Source organism: Delphinapterus leucas, unplaced genomic scaffold (assembly GCF_059928025.1).
Source record: "Delphinapterus leucas isolate spDelLeu-1000000601 "Yukka" unplaced genomic scaffold, BTC_Dleu_Yukka2 spDelLeu_asBTCV2_sq25, whole genome shotgun sequence".
Taxonomy (NCBI): Eukaryota; Metazoa; Chordata; class Mammalia; order Artiodactyla; family Monodontidae; genus Delphinapterus; species Delphinapterus leucas.
In genome coordinates, this window is record NW_028322234.1 from 14,169,982 (window position 1) to 14,183,325 (window position 13,344).

The 13,344-nt window shown below is 55.9% G+C and overlaps 2 protein-coding genes across 3 annotated transcripts in view; both read left to right on the forward strand.

The window, feature by feature from the left end:
• The first annotated feature begins 87 nt into the window (after positions 1 to 87).
• Positions 88 to 6,666, forward strand: GPR108 (G protein-coupled receptor 108). Of its 2 annotated transcripts, none has more exons than XM_022557423.2 (18): positions 88 to 222; positions 931 to 1,050; positions 1,862 to 1,912; positions 2,142 to 2,224; positions 3,045 to 3,169; positions 3,286 to 3,347; positions 3,434 to 3,502; positions 3,599 to 3,703; positions 3,914 to 4,047; positions 4,156 to 4,231; positions 4,726 to 4,799; positions 4,889 to 5,006; positions 5,093 to 5,223; positions 5,309 to 5,352; positions 5,605 to 5,654; positions 5,845 to 5,928; positions 6,031 to 6,155; positions 6,344 to 6,666. In XM_022557423.2, exons 1-18 carry the CDS (start codon positions 103 to 105, stop codon positions 6,414 to 6,416), a joined length of 1,644 nt encoding a protein of 547 aa, XP_022413131.1. In that variant the 5' UTR covers positions 88 to 102; the 3' UTR covers positions 6,417 to 6,666. The 2 variants fall into 2 exon arrangements, with proteins under 2 accessions (XP_022413131.1, XP_022413132.1); XM_022557424.2 differs by having other exon boundaries at positions 6,031 to 6,149.
• Positions 6,667 to 11,040: 4,374 nt separating this feature from the next.
• C3 (complement C3) overlaps positions 11,041 to 13,344 on the forward strand; it is a 37,114-nt gene continuing 34,810 nt past the window's right edge. Inside the window, exon 1 of the mRNA XM_022557245.3 lies at positions 11,041 to 12,858. Within this exon, the coding sequence (XP_022412953.1) occupies positions 12,788 to 12,858 (71 nt within the window). The 5' untranslated portion in view covers positions 11,041 to 12,787. The remainder of the gene's footprint in view (positions 12,859 to 13,344) is intronic.

The window sequence follows — 13,344 nt, forward strand, 5'->3', positions numbered from 1 at the left end:
TTGAGTGGGCTGAGAAAAGCTGAAGGGTCGGCCCCCACCGTGCGACGATTGGCGGGCTTAAGGGCGTCAGAGGCGGTGTCAGGGGAGGCGTTGGCTTCAGAGATGGCAGTGAGCGAGAGGAGGGGGCTCGCCCGCGGCAGCCCCGCGGAGTGGGGGAAGCGGCTACTTCTGCTGCTGCTGTTAGGCGGTTGCTCTGGGCGTATCCACCGGCTGACGCTGACGGTGAGTCCCGCCGCGCGGCGGTCTGGGGTGTGGGTCGCAGCTTTGGCCCGGAAAAGCCCCTGGCTTGGAGTGGTTTCGTCCGGATGGAGCGGTCCGGCGCCCCCCGCTTCCAGGTCCGGAGTGGTCTCGTCCGAGGAGCCCCCTCGGTCCTCCTGTTGGAGTTGCCTGGCCCGCCGCGCTGTAGTCGTGCCCCGCCCACCGGGGGGGGGGGTTCATCTCCGGAGACGGCGGACTCTGAGTCCTCTAAATTCTTGGGATTGCTTTGGGGACGCTAGGGACCCTTGACGCCACCCAGGGAAGTCCCTGGGGGTTCTAGAATAGGGTCCTCTGGGTACTCACTGGGATCTTGGGGGCTCAGTTGGAATCTAAACATTTTCCGGGAGGTGGGGGCCAGGCACCCCAAGATGCGTAACTCTGCTCTCCGGGTGATGCTTACCCAATAGGGAGACTTCCAGGTATCCCAGACTTTCGAATCCTGGACTCTCCGAACAGTGGCCAGAGGATCCGGAGCCACCCCTGTCCCTGCCTGGGATTAAGGTTATGGCCTCCAGAGCTGGCCGTCTCAACCTCTCCTGTCACCCTTTGGACCTGTCCTAAATATAGAGATACCCAGAGGGGCCCGAAGCCCTTGGGGGAACCTCATGCTAGAGCCCTGGGGCTGGGCTGGTGGGAAGTCTGAGCTGCCTCTGCCTTCTTGGTCTCTGGCAGGGGGAGAAGCGAGCAGACATCCAGCTGAACAGCTTTGGCTTCTACACCAACGGCTCTCTGGAGGTGGACCTGAGCCTCCTGCGGCTGGGCCTCCAGGAGACAGATGAGAAAGCCCCATTGGTGAGGGGCTTTGAGGAGTTTGCTGGAGGAGGGAGAGGTGCACAAGTTTCTGAGCTCCGCCCCCCTCCCCCCGCCCCAATTCTGGATTCACATCCTACCTCTGCCTCTCACCCATGTGATCTTGGGCAAGTCCCTTGATCTCTCTGAGCCTCTGTTTCCTCATCTGTAACTTAGGAATAATAATTTCTCATGCAGTACGTGCCAGGCACTGAGCTGGGGGGAGGGGAGCCTACCAGTGAACAAGACAGCCCCAGTTCCTGCAGTCAAAATGAGAAGTTAGTGTTTATCGAACGTCCGCCGGGTACCAGGTACCATGCAAATCTATTTCCATGAGTCTGTTCTGTCATAGCCACCTCTCAGGGATGCTGTGAAAATATTACACCTGTAAACCCAATTTTACAGGTGTTTACACAGACTCAGAGGCATGTGGCTTACTCAGAGTCCAAGAGCCTGGATGTAGATCCAAGTGTGTTGGCTTCCAGAGCCCAAGGCAGGGAGCCATGAACATTCTATTTAATTTATTTTTTACATCAACATTTTAAATGGGGGGAAACAGGGTGGGTAGGTCGAGGACCAGCGAAGGTCTCCCTGAGGAAGTGACATCCCAGTCAAGGGGCAAGGATGGTTAGGAGTTAAAGGAAGAGGGTTGTGGGGCTGGGGGCAGATGGGAAAAGTCAGTGAAGTGAGTGAACACGGAATCTCACGCTTAGTAGGCTTTGAGGAAATTCGAGGTTACGTTACTATTGCCACTGATCGAGGTGGCTTGGAGGTCCCTGCTGGTGTCCCTCACATCATCTCTTTTTCTTGCCAGGTGGGGTTCAGCCTGACCCGTGTTCGATCTGGCAGTGTTCCTTCCTATTCAGTGAGTGGAGGGGGCAGAGGTGGAGGTGGGGAGGGGGGGAGTGTGGAGGGGCAGGGGTGGTGGAAGGGGAGGATGTTCTGTCAGCATCTGGAATCCAAAGGTCCCTGTCCTTTCCCAGAGCGGGGAGCAGGGAGAGACCCTCCCTTGCCTGGGTGGATGGGGAGGAAGGCAGAGTGAGGCTGGACCAGTGGGAGGGGGTGACCAAGGCTCCCTGCTGCCCACTCTCCAGAGCCGGGACCCTCACGACTGTCCTCTCCGGAAAAACAGTAGCAACCTCCTGGCTGTCTTCCTCATCAACACCAAGGATTTGCAGTGAGTTGGAGGGCTGGTGGCTCCCCTTAAGATCCATCATTGGGGTTTCCCTGGTTGTGCTACACACATGAGCTGATCAGGTGGAATCAGAACCAGCCAGAAAGAACCTTGACTCCTTTGGAGAAAGCCACTCGCTTTTTTTTTTTGGCCGCACCACGCGGCCTGTGGGATCTTGGTTCCCAGACCAGGGATTGAACCCGGGCCCTCGGCAGTGAAAGCACCGAATCATAACCACTGGGCCACCAGGGAATTACCGTCACTTGCTTTTTAATTTTGCCTTCAAGCCTTCTGATTATGGGAGGGAGAGAGGGGAGGAGTACCCAGGCAGTATTAGGGTCTCAAGGCAGAAGACCCAACACAGAGGGGTGTTGTGAGAATTAATACAAGTCATTTGTGCATGTAGGATGCACCCTGTGCGCCAAGCAGCATCCTGGGACCTTTACAGGTGTTAACTCATTGACTGCTTAGACTGTTATTATCCCCATTCTAAAGATGAAAAAACTGAGGCTGAAAACTGGGATTTGAACCCAGGGTCCAAAGATACTCTGTTGCCTCTCTGTATATACAGCATTTTCTTTTTAAATAGTGTGTACTTCAGTAGAATGAGTGACTTAATGTCACAGGAAGTGACAACTAATCCTCGGTACAGGCAGCTCAGGGATGCAGCAGCCATCTCGATGGGTGGTGGCCAAATGCTGCAACTTGGTGACCACTGATGGAGCCCAACGCTGAGCCCCAGAGGGCCCGAGGGGCCATTGAGTCCCTCAGCAGAGCAGGTGTGCCTGACCCCAGCCTTCAGCCTCCCAGCCTCATCCCACAGGGTCCAGGTACGAAAGTATGGGGAACAGAAGAAGCTGTTCATCTCTCCCGGGCTCCTCCCCGAAGCGCCCTCCGAACCAGAGCTCCCGAAGTCAGAGCACAGGGTCAACCCCAAGGTGGATGGCGGTGAGTCAGGGTGGCCGTGCGGGCACGGAGGGGTGGGTGGGCAGGGCCGCTCCACACGTCCCGCCCATCATTCTGCTGTCTGTCTATCTCTAAAGTCACCTGCTTGCCCCTGGCAGGGACCACTACTGCACCCAACAAGGCCAAGTTGAAACCCACAGGGTCACAAGCCGACCAGCAGGTATGGGGAAGCCAGGGCGGGAGGGGGGAAGCCCTGCCCCCAGGGGGGGCCGGCTGATGCTCCATGGAGGTCCTCTGTCCCCTCAGGGCATTGCTGGAAAGGACCAGGACCTGGTGTTGGGCCTGGGCCATCTCAACAACTCCTACAATTTCAGTGTGAGTGTCCGGGGGTGCCTGCAGCCCCTCCCCTCCACAGTGCGGGGACCACCCACGCTGAGGCCTCCTCTCCCCTCTGTCTGCCCCACCTCCCAGTTCCACGTGGTGATCGGCTCGAGGGCCGAGGAAGGCCAGTACAACCTCAACTTCCACAACTGCTACAACTCGGTGCCGGGCCAGGAGCAGCCGTTCGACATCACGGTGAGCAGGGGTGACGAGGGTGGGCAGCAGGTTCGCGGAGCGCTCACTGCAGGCCAGGTGCTCCGTGCCCATTTGGGAGACGGGAAGACTGAGGCTCAGAAACAGGGAGTCGGCCAGCGAGAGAGCGGGAGAGCCGCAGACTCACACTCAGGGCCCCGCAAGTCTGGAGCTAGCACGCAATCCCCCTGCCCACCGCTGTCCCCTCCCCAGGTAATGATCCGGGAGAAGAACCCCGAGGGCTTCCTGTCGGCGGCGGAAATCCCCCTCTTCAAGCTGTACATGGTCATGTCCGCCTGCTTCCTGGCCTCCGGCATCTTCTGGGTGTCCATCCTCTGCAAGAACACGTAATGCCTTTGCCCCTGGGGGTTCTCCACCTCCCCTCATCACACCTTCCCACTCCTACCCCTGACCGATGCCCTCCCACTCTCTTCTGTCCCCGACCCTGCTGCCAGGTACAACGTCTTCAAGATCCACTGGCTCATGGCAGCCCTGGCTTTCACCAAGAGCGTCTCTCTCCTCTTCCACAGTGTGAGAGCCTTGGGCCGGGAGCAGGATGGGGTGGGCTGGGGTGTCAGGAGCCAGGAAAAAGCCCCTACAAGCCACTCCTCAAATCTCTGCAGACCCTGGGCTTGGGAGTTCCATTTGTCCATACATTTGTCCATCCATTTTATCACCGTGGCCGGCTGTGCATCCAGTCCTGTCCAGCTGTGACCGCCCACCTTTCAGTCTGACTGTCTGTGGGTCCAGCTATGAGTGTCCACCGGGCTGATTGTCTAACTGTCCATCCACCTGACTGTGACCTTCCCTCCATTGTCATGGCTGTGACTGTCCAGCCATCTGTCCGGCCGCCGTTCTGGCTGTGACTGTCCCTTTCTCGGTCCACTCACCATCCTGATCATGACCTTCTGTTCAGGCCACTTCCTGGCCACCCATCCGACAGCGACTGTCGGTGTTCCCAAACCACCACCATCTCCATCCCCCCGTCCATCTGTCTGACTGTCCATCCGTCCATCCACCTCCAGATCAACTACTACTTCATCAACAGCCAGGGCCACCCCATCGAAGGCCTCGCTGTCATGCACTACATCACACATCTGTGAGTGCCCTTCTCTGCCGGGGGCAGGAGGTGGGCAGGGGAGGGCTGGGCCCCCGAGTCTCACCACAGCCCCTGCCCGCCTCCACCAGGCTGAAGGGCGCCCTCCTCTTCATCACCATCGCCTTGATCGGCTCTGGCTGGGCCTTCGTCAAGTACATCCTGTCCGACAAGGAGAAGAAGGTCTTTGGGATCGTGATCTCGCTGCAGGTGCACATGGAGGCCCCAGGGTGGGCAGGTGGACATGAGTGCAGGCTGGGCCCGCCCATTCCACCCACCCCACCCCCGCCCCGCAGGTCCTGGCCAACGTGGCCTACATTGTCATCGAGTCCCGTGAGGAGGGCACCAGCGACTACGGCGTCTGGAAGGAGATCCTCTTTCTGGTGGACCTCATCTGCTGCGGCGCCATCCTCTTCCCCGTGGTCTGGTGAGGACCCCCACCCGATCCCCTCCCCTGCAGGCACGGGTGGAGGCAGTGCTGACTGCCCCCCACATCACCCACTCGTTCCCAGGTCCATCCGGCATCTCCAGGACACGTCTGGCACTGATGGGAAGGGTGAGCTGTGCCCTCGGCCCTCAGCCTGCTCCTGGTCCCTCTTGCTGACCCCTGGATGCCCCTTCCATCCCCTCTGACTGCCTCTTCCTGCCTCTCCACCCCGTCACCATCCTGGGATATCCCCCTCCACACTATGCCCCTGAGACATTCACCCAAATGTCCTCCTGTCCCCAGCCCTTCTCCACCCCTGTCCCCTTCGTCCTGCCCCCTGCCTCCTTCCCTTGACCCCCGCTCTCTGTGCCTACCCCTCAGTGGCAGTGAACCTGGCCAAGCTGAAGCTGTTCCGGCATTACTATGTCATGGTAGGAGCCCTGTGCTCACTCGGGAAGTTTGGGAGGGGGAACAACCAGCCCATTGGCACACCCACCCTAACCCCTCCATCTGCAGTCCCCCGGAGCCCCGCCCCCCCCGCCCTCTGCCCATAATCCCCGGCCCCCCTCCCCAGGCATCCCCAGTGGTCCCTCAGCCCTGTGCCCACCCGTGTCCCTGCAGGTCATCTGCTACATCTACTTCACACGGATCATCGCCATCCTGCTGCGGGTGGCCGTGCCTTTCCAGTGGCAGTGGCTGTACCAGGTGAGCACTGAGGCCCCAGGTGGGGCGGAGGGTGGCCCAGACAGTGGAGGTGGAGGTGGGGGCGTGTGCCTGACACTCCCACTCTGCCCCCTTGGCCCCCAGCTCTTGGTGGAGGGCTCCACTCTCGCCTTCTTCGTGCTCACGGGCTACAAGTTCCAGCCCACAAGGAATAACCCGTACCTGCAGCTGCCCCAGGAGGACGAGGAGGATGTGCAGATGAAGCAAGTGTGAGCCCTCGGGCTGGGGTGGGTGGGGCTTGGGCAGCAAGGGGCCGGGAAGGCGGGGCTGTGGGGGCAGGTGGGTGGAGCCTGGGGCAGGGCCAAGAGGCTCTGGGGTAGGTGTGGTGGGCTGAGCGGGCGAGGCCTGGCTCCCCTCGGCTCACGGATTATCTCCTTAACTGTCTGTCTGCCTGCAGAATGACCGATTCTGGGTTCCGGGAAGGCCTGTCCAAAGTCAACAAAACGACCAGCGGGCGAGAGCTGTTGTGATCATGTCCCTGCCTCGGACACTCCTTCATCCCCCTTCATCCCCCTCTCTTCACACATTCCCTGCTCCGGCTTCTCCCAAAGAGCGTGTGGCGAGGAGGGGGCCAGTGCTCACAAGGCATCCAGCTCCCTGGGACCTGAGTTCCTGGAGCCCATTCAGAAGAAGACAGACAGCCCCCCTCCCTCACAGATGTTGAGCACCCTGTCCCCACTTGCAACTGTACAATAATGACCGATCTGTTTTGCTACTCCAGTTTCTTGCCTTTCTGGGGGTTGAGAGCTAATGCAGGGGTTTGAAATTGAGAGATCCGTTGGGGGCACGGGGTGGGGAGAGGTTGCAGTATCCATTGCTTTGCACATTCAATAAATGTTAATTGAGTGACCACTGCGTGCCAGGCCCTGTGCCGGGTCCTGAAGACAGAGCAGTGACCAGGACCCATCCGGTCCCAACACTCAAGGTGTCACCAGACGGTTCCATCACAGGGCCCTGACCCAGCCTGGGGAATCAGAGGTGAGCAGAGAGAGTGGGGAAAGACGCAGGCCCAGATGAGGGGACAGCGTGTGCAAAGACTGGAGGGGAGAAAAAAAATGGTGATTGGGTGACTCATAAGTGGCTCAGGCTGAGTGCTGTATTCTAAGGCTTCTATTCTAAGGCTTCCAGGGTCTTTAACTCTTGAAAAGCTTATGAGGCACAGAAAGGCTATGTAACTTGCCCAAGGTAACACAGCAAACAAGTTGTTAGAAGGCTCAGGACTCAAAAACACCAGCAGTCTGGTTCCAGAGCTGCCCATTCCCACTGTGTGCACTGCCCCTCTGCACCTAGACTCCCTGCCACCAAGCCTCTTGACCTTGCCCCCATTTGCTGTGTGACTCTGTTAAGTGGTTTAATCTCTCTGTTTCCTTGCATGTAAAATGGGGACCCCATAGAGTTGAGCATCACACATGATAATGGGAGTCTGGCTCAGCACAGTGCCCTGCAACACAGCCTGACCTTTCATGGATTTCTCTGAACCTTGAGGAGTTCAAATTAGAGATGCACCTGGTCACACACCTGCACACACACCTGTGGGCAGACCGCCACGATGCATTTCTTCCCCCGCCCCGCTTCACTCTTTAACTAGAACGCTCTGAACCTATTTTGGAGCTCTGAAAAATACTCCTTGGTGGGGACTACAGGCATGGGCCAGGGGGAGGGAATCAGGCTGGGGTCAAGGCTTCCTGCAAGCGGAAATATGTCTAACTAGGGCCCAGATGAATATATAGCCCAGCCAGACAAAGAAGGAAGTGGGAAGGCATTGCAGACTGAGGAAATTATGCAGCAAGGCAATGCCCAGAATAGCTTGCAAGCTCCACTGCAGGTCTGGCTTGGCCAGTGGGAGGGCAAGAGCAGCTGGCAGAAGCCTAAAAGCAGGCAGACACACTTGGACTTGGTTCTGGGGCCCACGGGAGCCAAGGAAGAGTTTAAAGCAGGGCGGGACATGGTAGTACAAGGATGGCGTTTTATACCACGTGCATGCTGGGGTGGGCAGTCATGGCTCTCCCAAGTTGTCCCCGCCCTAATCCCCAGAGCCTGTGACTATGTTCCCTTACATGACAAGAGGCACTTGGCAGGTGTGATTCAATTAAGGATCTTAGAATGAGGGATGATTCTGGATTATTCGAGTGGGTGCGTTGTCATTACAAGGGTCCTTTTAAGAGGGAGGCGGGGGCTTCCCTGGTGGAGCAGTGGTTGAGAGGCCGCCTGCCGATGCAGGGGACACGGGTTCGTGCCCCGGTCCGGGAAGATCCCACATGCCACGGAGCCTGTGCTCCACAACGGGAGAGGTCACAACGTGAGAGGCCCGCGTACAGCAAAAAAAAAAAAAAAAAAAAAGAGGGAGGTGGGAGGATCAGGATCAGAGAATGAGATGTGATGCTGTAAACAGGCTAGTGTGATGTGCTTTGAAGATGGAAGAAGGGGCCACTAGCCAAGGAATGTAGGCAGCCCCTAGAAGCTGGAAAAACCCAGGAACGGATCCTCCCCTAGAGCCTCCAGAAGGAACACAGCCCTACTGACACCTCAGTTTCAGACTTCTGCCCTGCAGAACTGCAGCATAATAAATGTATTGTTTTCCAGTGTTCTGTTTGTTTGTTTTTGGTTTTTTTGGCTCAGCGGCCATGGATCACGGGCCCAGCCACTCCGCGGCATGTGGACCAGGGCACGAACCCGTGTCCCCTGCCTCGGCAGGCGGACTCTCAATCACTGTGCCACCAGGGAAGCCCAATAAATGTCTTGTTTTAAGCCACCAGGGCTGTGGTCATCTGTTATAGCAGCAGTCAGAAACTCATACGGTTTAAGGAGCACAAACTCTGGAGCCCAGCTGCCGGGTTCAAATCTCAGTTCTTACCAGCTAGAGGATCTTGGGCAAGTGGCCAAAGCCCTCAGTTTCTTTATCTGTAAAACGGGGATAGTAATAGCACCTAAGGCATTTGGAATAAACAAGTTAGATGCATAAAATCGTTAAGATGCTGTAGCTGAGATGTTCACAGTCATTAGCGCATATTCCTGTATCATGCATCATAATTTTATAGAAAGAATGCAAAGGTGTGTTTTAGAAAAAAAAAATGCCCAGTTGCTGTGGACTAGATGACCTGGAAGAGGTGAGTTTACAGCAAGGAGGCCGGGGCCTTAGGGATGGAGAGAAAGGATGGGTTGGGAGAGACAGCCTAGGGGTCACAGGGCTGCTCACAGGGGATGGATGAGGGAGAGGGAGGAAGCGGGGGGGGGGGGGGGGGGACTCTGGCTTGGAGGCCCGGAGGGACTGTCACCGAAATAAGACAAGAGAGAGGAGGGACAGGTGTTAGTAAAAATAAAATTCAAGTACATTGTGCGCTGGCCATGTGCTGGGCACTGGACTCAGCTTGCCTGATGCCACGTGCTGTCACCCCAAGACTCAGAGGGAGGTTCCATGGTTGTGAATGTCTAATTTACAGATGAGGAATCGAGGCTGGGGGAAGGCAGAGCTGCAGTCAAAACCTCTGGCCCGGAATTCCCTGGTGGTCCAGTGGATAGGACTCTGCATTCTCACTGCGGTGTCCTGGGTTCAATCCCTGGTCGGGGAACTAAGATCCCACAAGCCCTGCTGCGCAGCCCAAAAAAAAAGGGTCCCTGGTGCCCAGGCCTCTGCTATGCTGTGTGAGGTGGTGGAGGGAAGGAGCCAGAGGGCAAGTGGATGGGTTTAATCAGGTCAAGGTTAACCACAAGTTAATGAGTAATGAGTTGGGAAGGGGAAGTCCAGGCTGCTGGTGGGGCAGGGAGCTGGATGGGGGAGGTGGTTGGAAGCAGGGCCTGGCTCTGGGTCCTGGAGGAAGATTCCCAGAAAGCAGTATAGCACCCATCCTGGAACCGGCGGGGGTCGTGGGGAGGGGGAGAGGGGGGTCTCTGCTGCTCCCTGGCATGGCGGCGCCTGTATGGGGAAAGGGTGGGGATGGGGTACATCCGGGAGATAACGGCACTGAGGCAGGTGCAGGGGAGGGGAAGGGGGTACCTGGGCTCCCCCCACCTAGAAATCATGCCCATTTTTCACTTTATTCTCTGTTTGCACCCCAGCTAGGGTTGCCAGACAAAATACAGGATGCCCAGTTAAATTTGAATTTCAGGTAAATAACAAATACTTTGTCGGTATGAGTTTCCTAGAGGGAATTCCCTGGCGGTCCAGTGGTTAGGACTCCGCGTTTCCAGGGCAGGGGGCCTGGGTTTGATCCCTGGTCTGGGAACTAAGATCCCGCAAGCAGAGTGGCACAGCCAAAAAAAAAAGAGTCTCCTAGATATCCCACTTAGAACCTGCCCAGCAGCCTCACTCTCCCTCCTTCTCTCTCTCCCCTGCCGGCTTATCTTGCCTGCCATCCCCCTCCCAAACTTCTGGGCGCAAATGTCCATTCCCCAGGAAAAAGCCTGGAAGAATTCCTCTGGTTTCCTTCCCTTCCAGGAGACCTTGGTCCATTTTCACCTCCATCCCTCTGGTCAATTCTTGGAGGTCATGGGCAGGACCCTTCCCAGACCTCCACCACCATGGCCATGAGCCTTCTCTCCAAGCCCAGGGCTCCAAGCCATCTGTGTTCCCTTAACTGTCAAAACAGCAGGAACTACCATCAGTCCCATTGCTCAGATGTACTAACAGAGGCTCTGGGGTAGGAAGCAGCCAGGCTTGCAGGGAGACCGAGGCCAGCAGGAATTCCTTCTCAAGGTTGTAAAATCACAACCCTGAATGCTTTAAGGCTATAATGAAACCAGGAGACTGGGTGGGTATTTTGGTGGCGGGAAAGGGGAGGAAGATAAATATTGGGGTTTGGGGGAATCCTAGCAGGTGGCCCCCTTCCCAGTTTCAGAAGTGGAGCCCCATATCTGGAGAGTAAGCAGGTGTTTGCCTAACCCGCCTCCTCTTCCAAAGAAAGGGTGTCGCAATCAAAGCAGACACAAGCCAGGTTTGTTCTACTGCTCCATGCCACCCCCTACTTGGGGCACGGGGGCATGACCAGGAAAATGGCACGGTTTACAGGAAATCAGAATGAGGTCCCAGTTAACCCCTTCAAGGAAGCTTTGGAAAACAGCCCTCCAGGGGTCTGGATCCCCCATCAACACACCATCCCCCTCTGACACCTGACTTCACATCCCCCCTTCCGCCAGATGCCCAACTTAAAATCAAATTAAAATGACACAGAGGCAAAAATACAAAGTTTTGCCAATATGCCCTCAAGGGGAGGCCATGAGGAAATTGGCGATTCTGTGCAGGGCCGGCAAGTATGCAAATCAATATAATTATGGAGGAGAATTTAGCGATATCTAGCAAGATTACCGTTGCACGCAGGCTTTGATCCAGAATTATCTCTTCTCTTTGCAGTAAGAACCCTTTGAAGTTGCTGCTGTTATAACTCTACTTTACAGGAGGAAACTGAGGCTCAGGTGGTTATCAGTAAGTTGCCCAAAGTTTACCACTTAATAATTGTGAGAGCTGGGAAATAAGGCAAGCTCAAGATTACTCCCTGGAGGGAGCGTGGTTTTGTAACAATAGGAAGTCTGTCTGTCCACCAGTCTGGTTACTTCCACACAATGTAATACTGGGCAGTTGCCTGTAAGAACAAGGAAGCTCTCTGAGCACTGATATTAAACAATGTCTAAGGTATATCGTTTATGAAACAGCAAAAGGTGTAACCCAGGGAGACCAGAAGAAAGAGTGTGTAGAGCTTTGCTGATGTTTGCTTTTAAAACGTGTGAACATTTGTAAACATATAAGATACCTCTGGAAAGAAACACAAGATTTGGTTACATGCTCATGTCTGAGACCCTGATGGCTAGCGATAGGAGCAGGAGGAAGGTTATTTTTAGATGCGGAACCATAGGAGTATGCAAAAAGTTAAATACATTTTTTAATAATAATAATAATATGCTAAGAGGTTGCTGATGTAACACAAAAGCTAGCCATGGGACTTTCCTCAATTATGACTTTTATAAACCATCACAGCCACTCAGGCCTCTTTTTTTTTTTTTGGCCACAGCTTGAGGCATGGGGGAATCTCAGTTCCCCGACCAGGGCTTGAACCCGTGACCCCTGCAGTGGAAGTGCAGGGTCTTACCCACTGGACCGCCAGGGAAGTCCCACTACTCAGGTTTCTTGATGAGAGGAGGTGAAGGGAGCTCCAGGCTCTCCTTGCCCTAGAAAATATTCTTACCTGGATGGTGAGCTCCTACACATACTTCAAAGCCCAGCTGAAATGTCCCCTCCTCCAAGAAGCCTTCCCTGACCCCCCAAGAAGATGAGTTCTTTTCCACTGGGGAAGGCACTCCATGGGGCTAGGAGCTTTGGTGCTGGACTCTGTCCCCCACCCCAACCCCAGCATGGAAGATTCTAGAAGTGGGACTCCAGCTGCCAGCATAGAGATGGACTCACAGGGAGGGTTTGGTGAATAAATGCACAGCCAAAAGTGGACTGAGGATCAGGCCCACATATCTGGGGTGGGGGGGCCCCTCTGTCCTCAATTTTCCTCTACTACCAAGTGAGTGTGACAGGGAAAGATCCCTGTTCACCAGCTGGCCTTGACCCTGAGGGAGTCCAGGGCAGGAGGCTGTTGTGTTCCTGTTGCAGGAGGACATGCCCTCGGGTTACTTACCCCAAGTTCATGCTGCCCCACAGACTGAAAAACTTAGTAAATACTATTGAGAAATCTGGGGCAGTACCAGGGAGTGGGGAGCCCATGGGGAGTGGAGGGCTGGGCTGAGGAGGGAGAAAGGCGGGAGCTAGATAAAAGGCAGCCTCCAGCAAGCTCTGCTCACTCCTCCCCCCGCCCCTCTGTCTCTCTGTCCCTCCGTCCCTCTGTCCCTTCACTGTCCTGGCACCATGCATCCTACCTCGGGTCCCAGTCTGCTGCTGCTGCTGGCCAGTCTCCCCCTGGCCCTGGGGGACCCCATGTGAGTAGTCACAGCCCGACCCCAAACAAGGCTGCTTCTGAGATGGGAGTGGGCATTTGTGGGTACAGGTCCCTGCAAGTTTAGGGCGCATGCGCGGTGTTGGGTGATTCTGTGGACGGGAAGTTTGGACTTCATAGGATCTGGGAGTTTGTAGTTTCAGGATTTAAGGGTTTAGGGATTTCGTATGGGTGTATGTGAATGAGGAGGTGGAGTTGGTTGTATTTATAGGTCTGGGGTGCTAGAGGTTTAGGGTGTTCCAGGGTTGGGTGTTTAGAGACTTGGGGTGTTTAAAGATTTAGGGGTCAGGGCTCCCAGAGTTGGTGGTTTTGATTTGGAGGTTCAGGAGTTGATGGGATTTGAAGCCCCTGAGCTGTCTGCCGGTCACCAGATCCCCTGTGGGAACAGGGGCTGGGGCAGAGCGCTAACCCGGATAGGGCTGGCATCTCGGGCTCCAGGCATGACAGCTCCATGCCCTGTGCTCCCCTC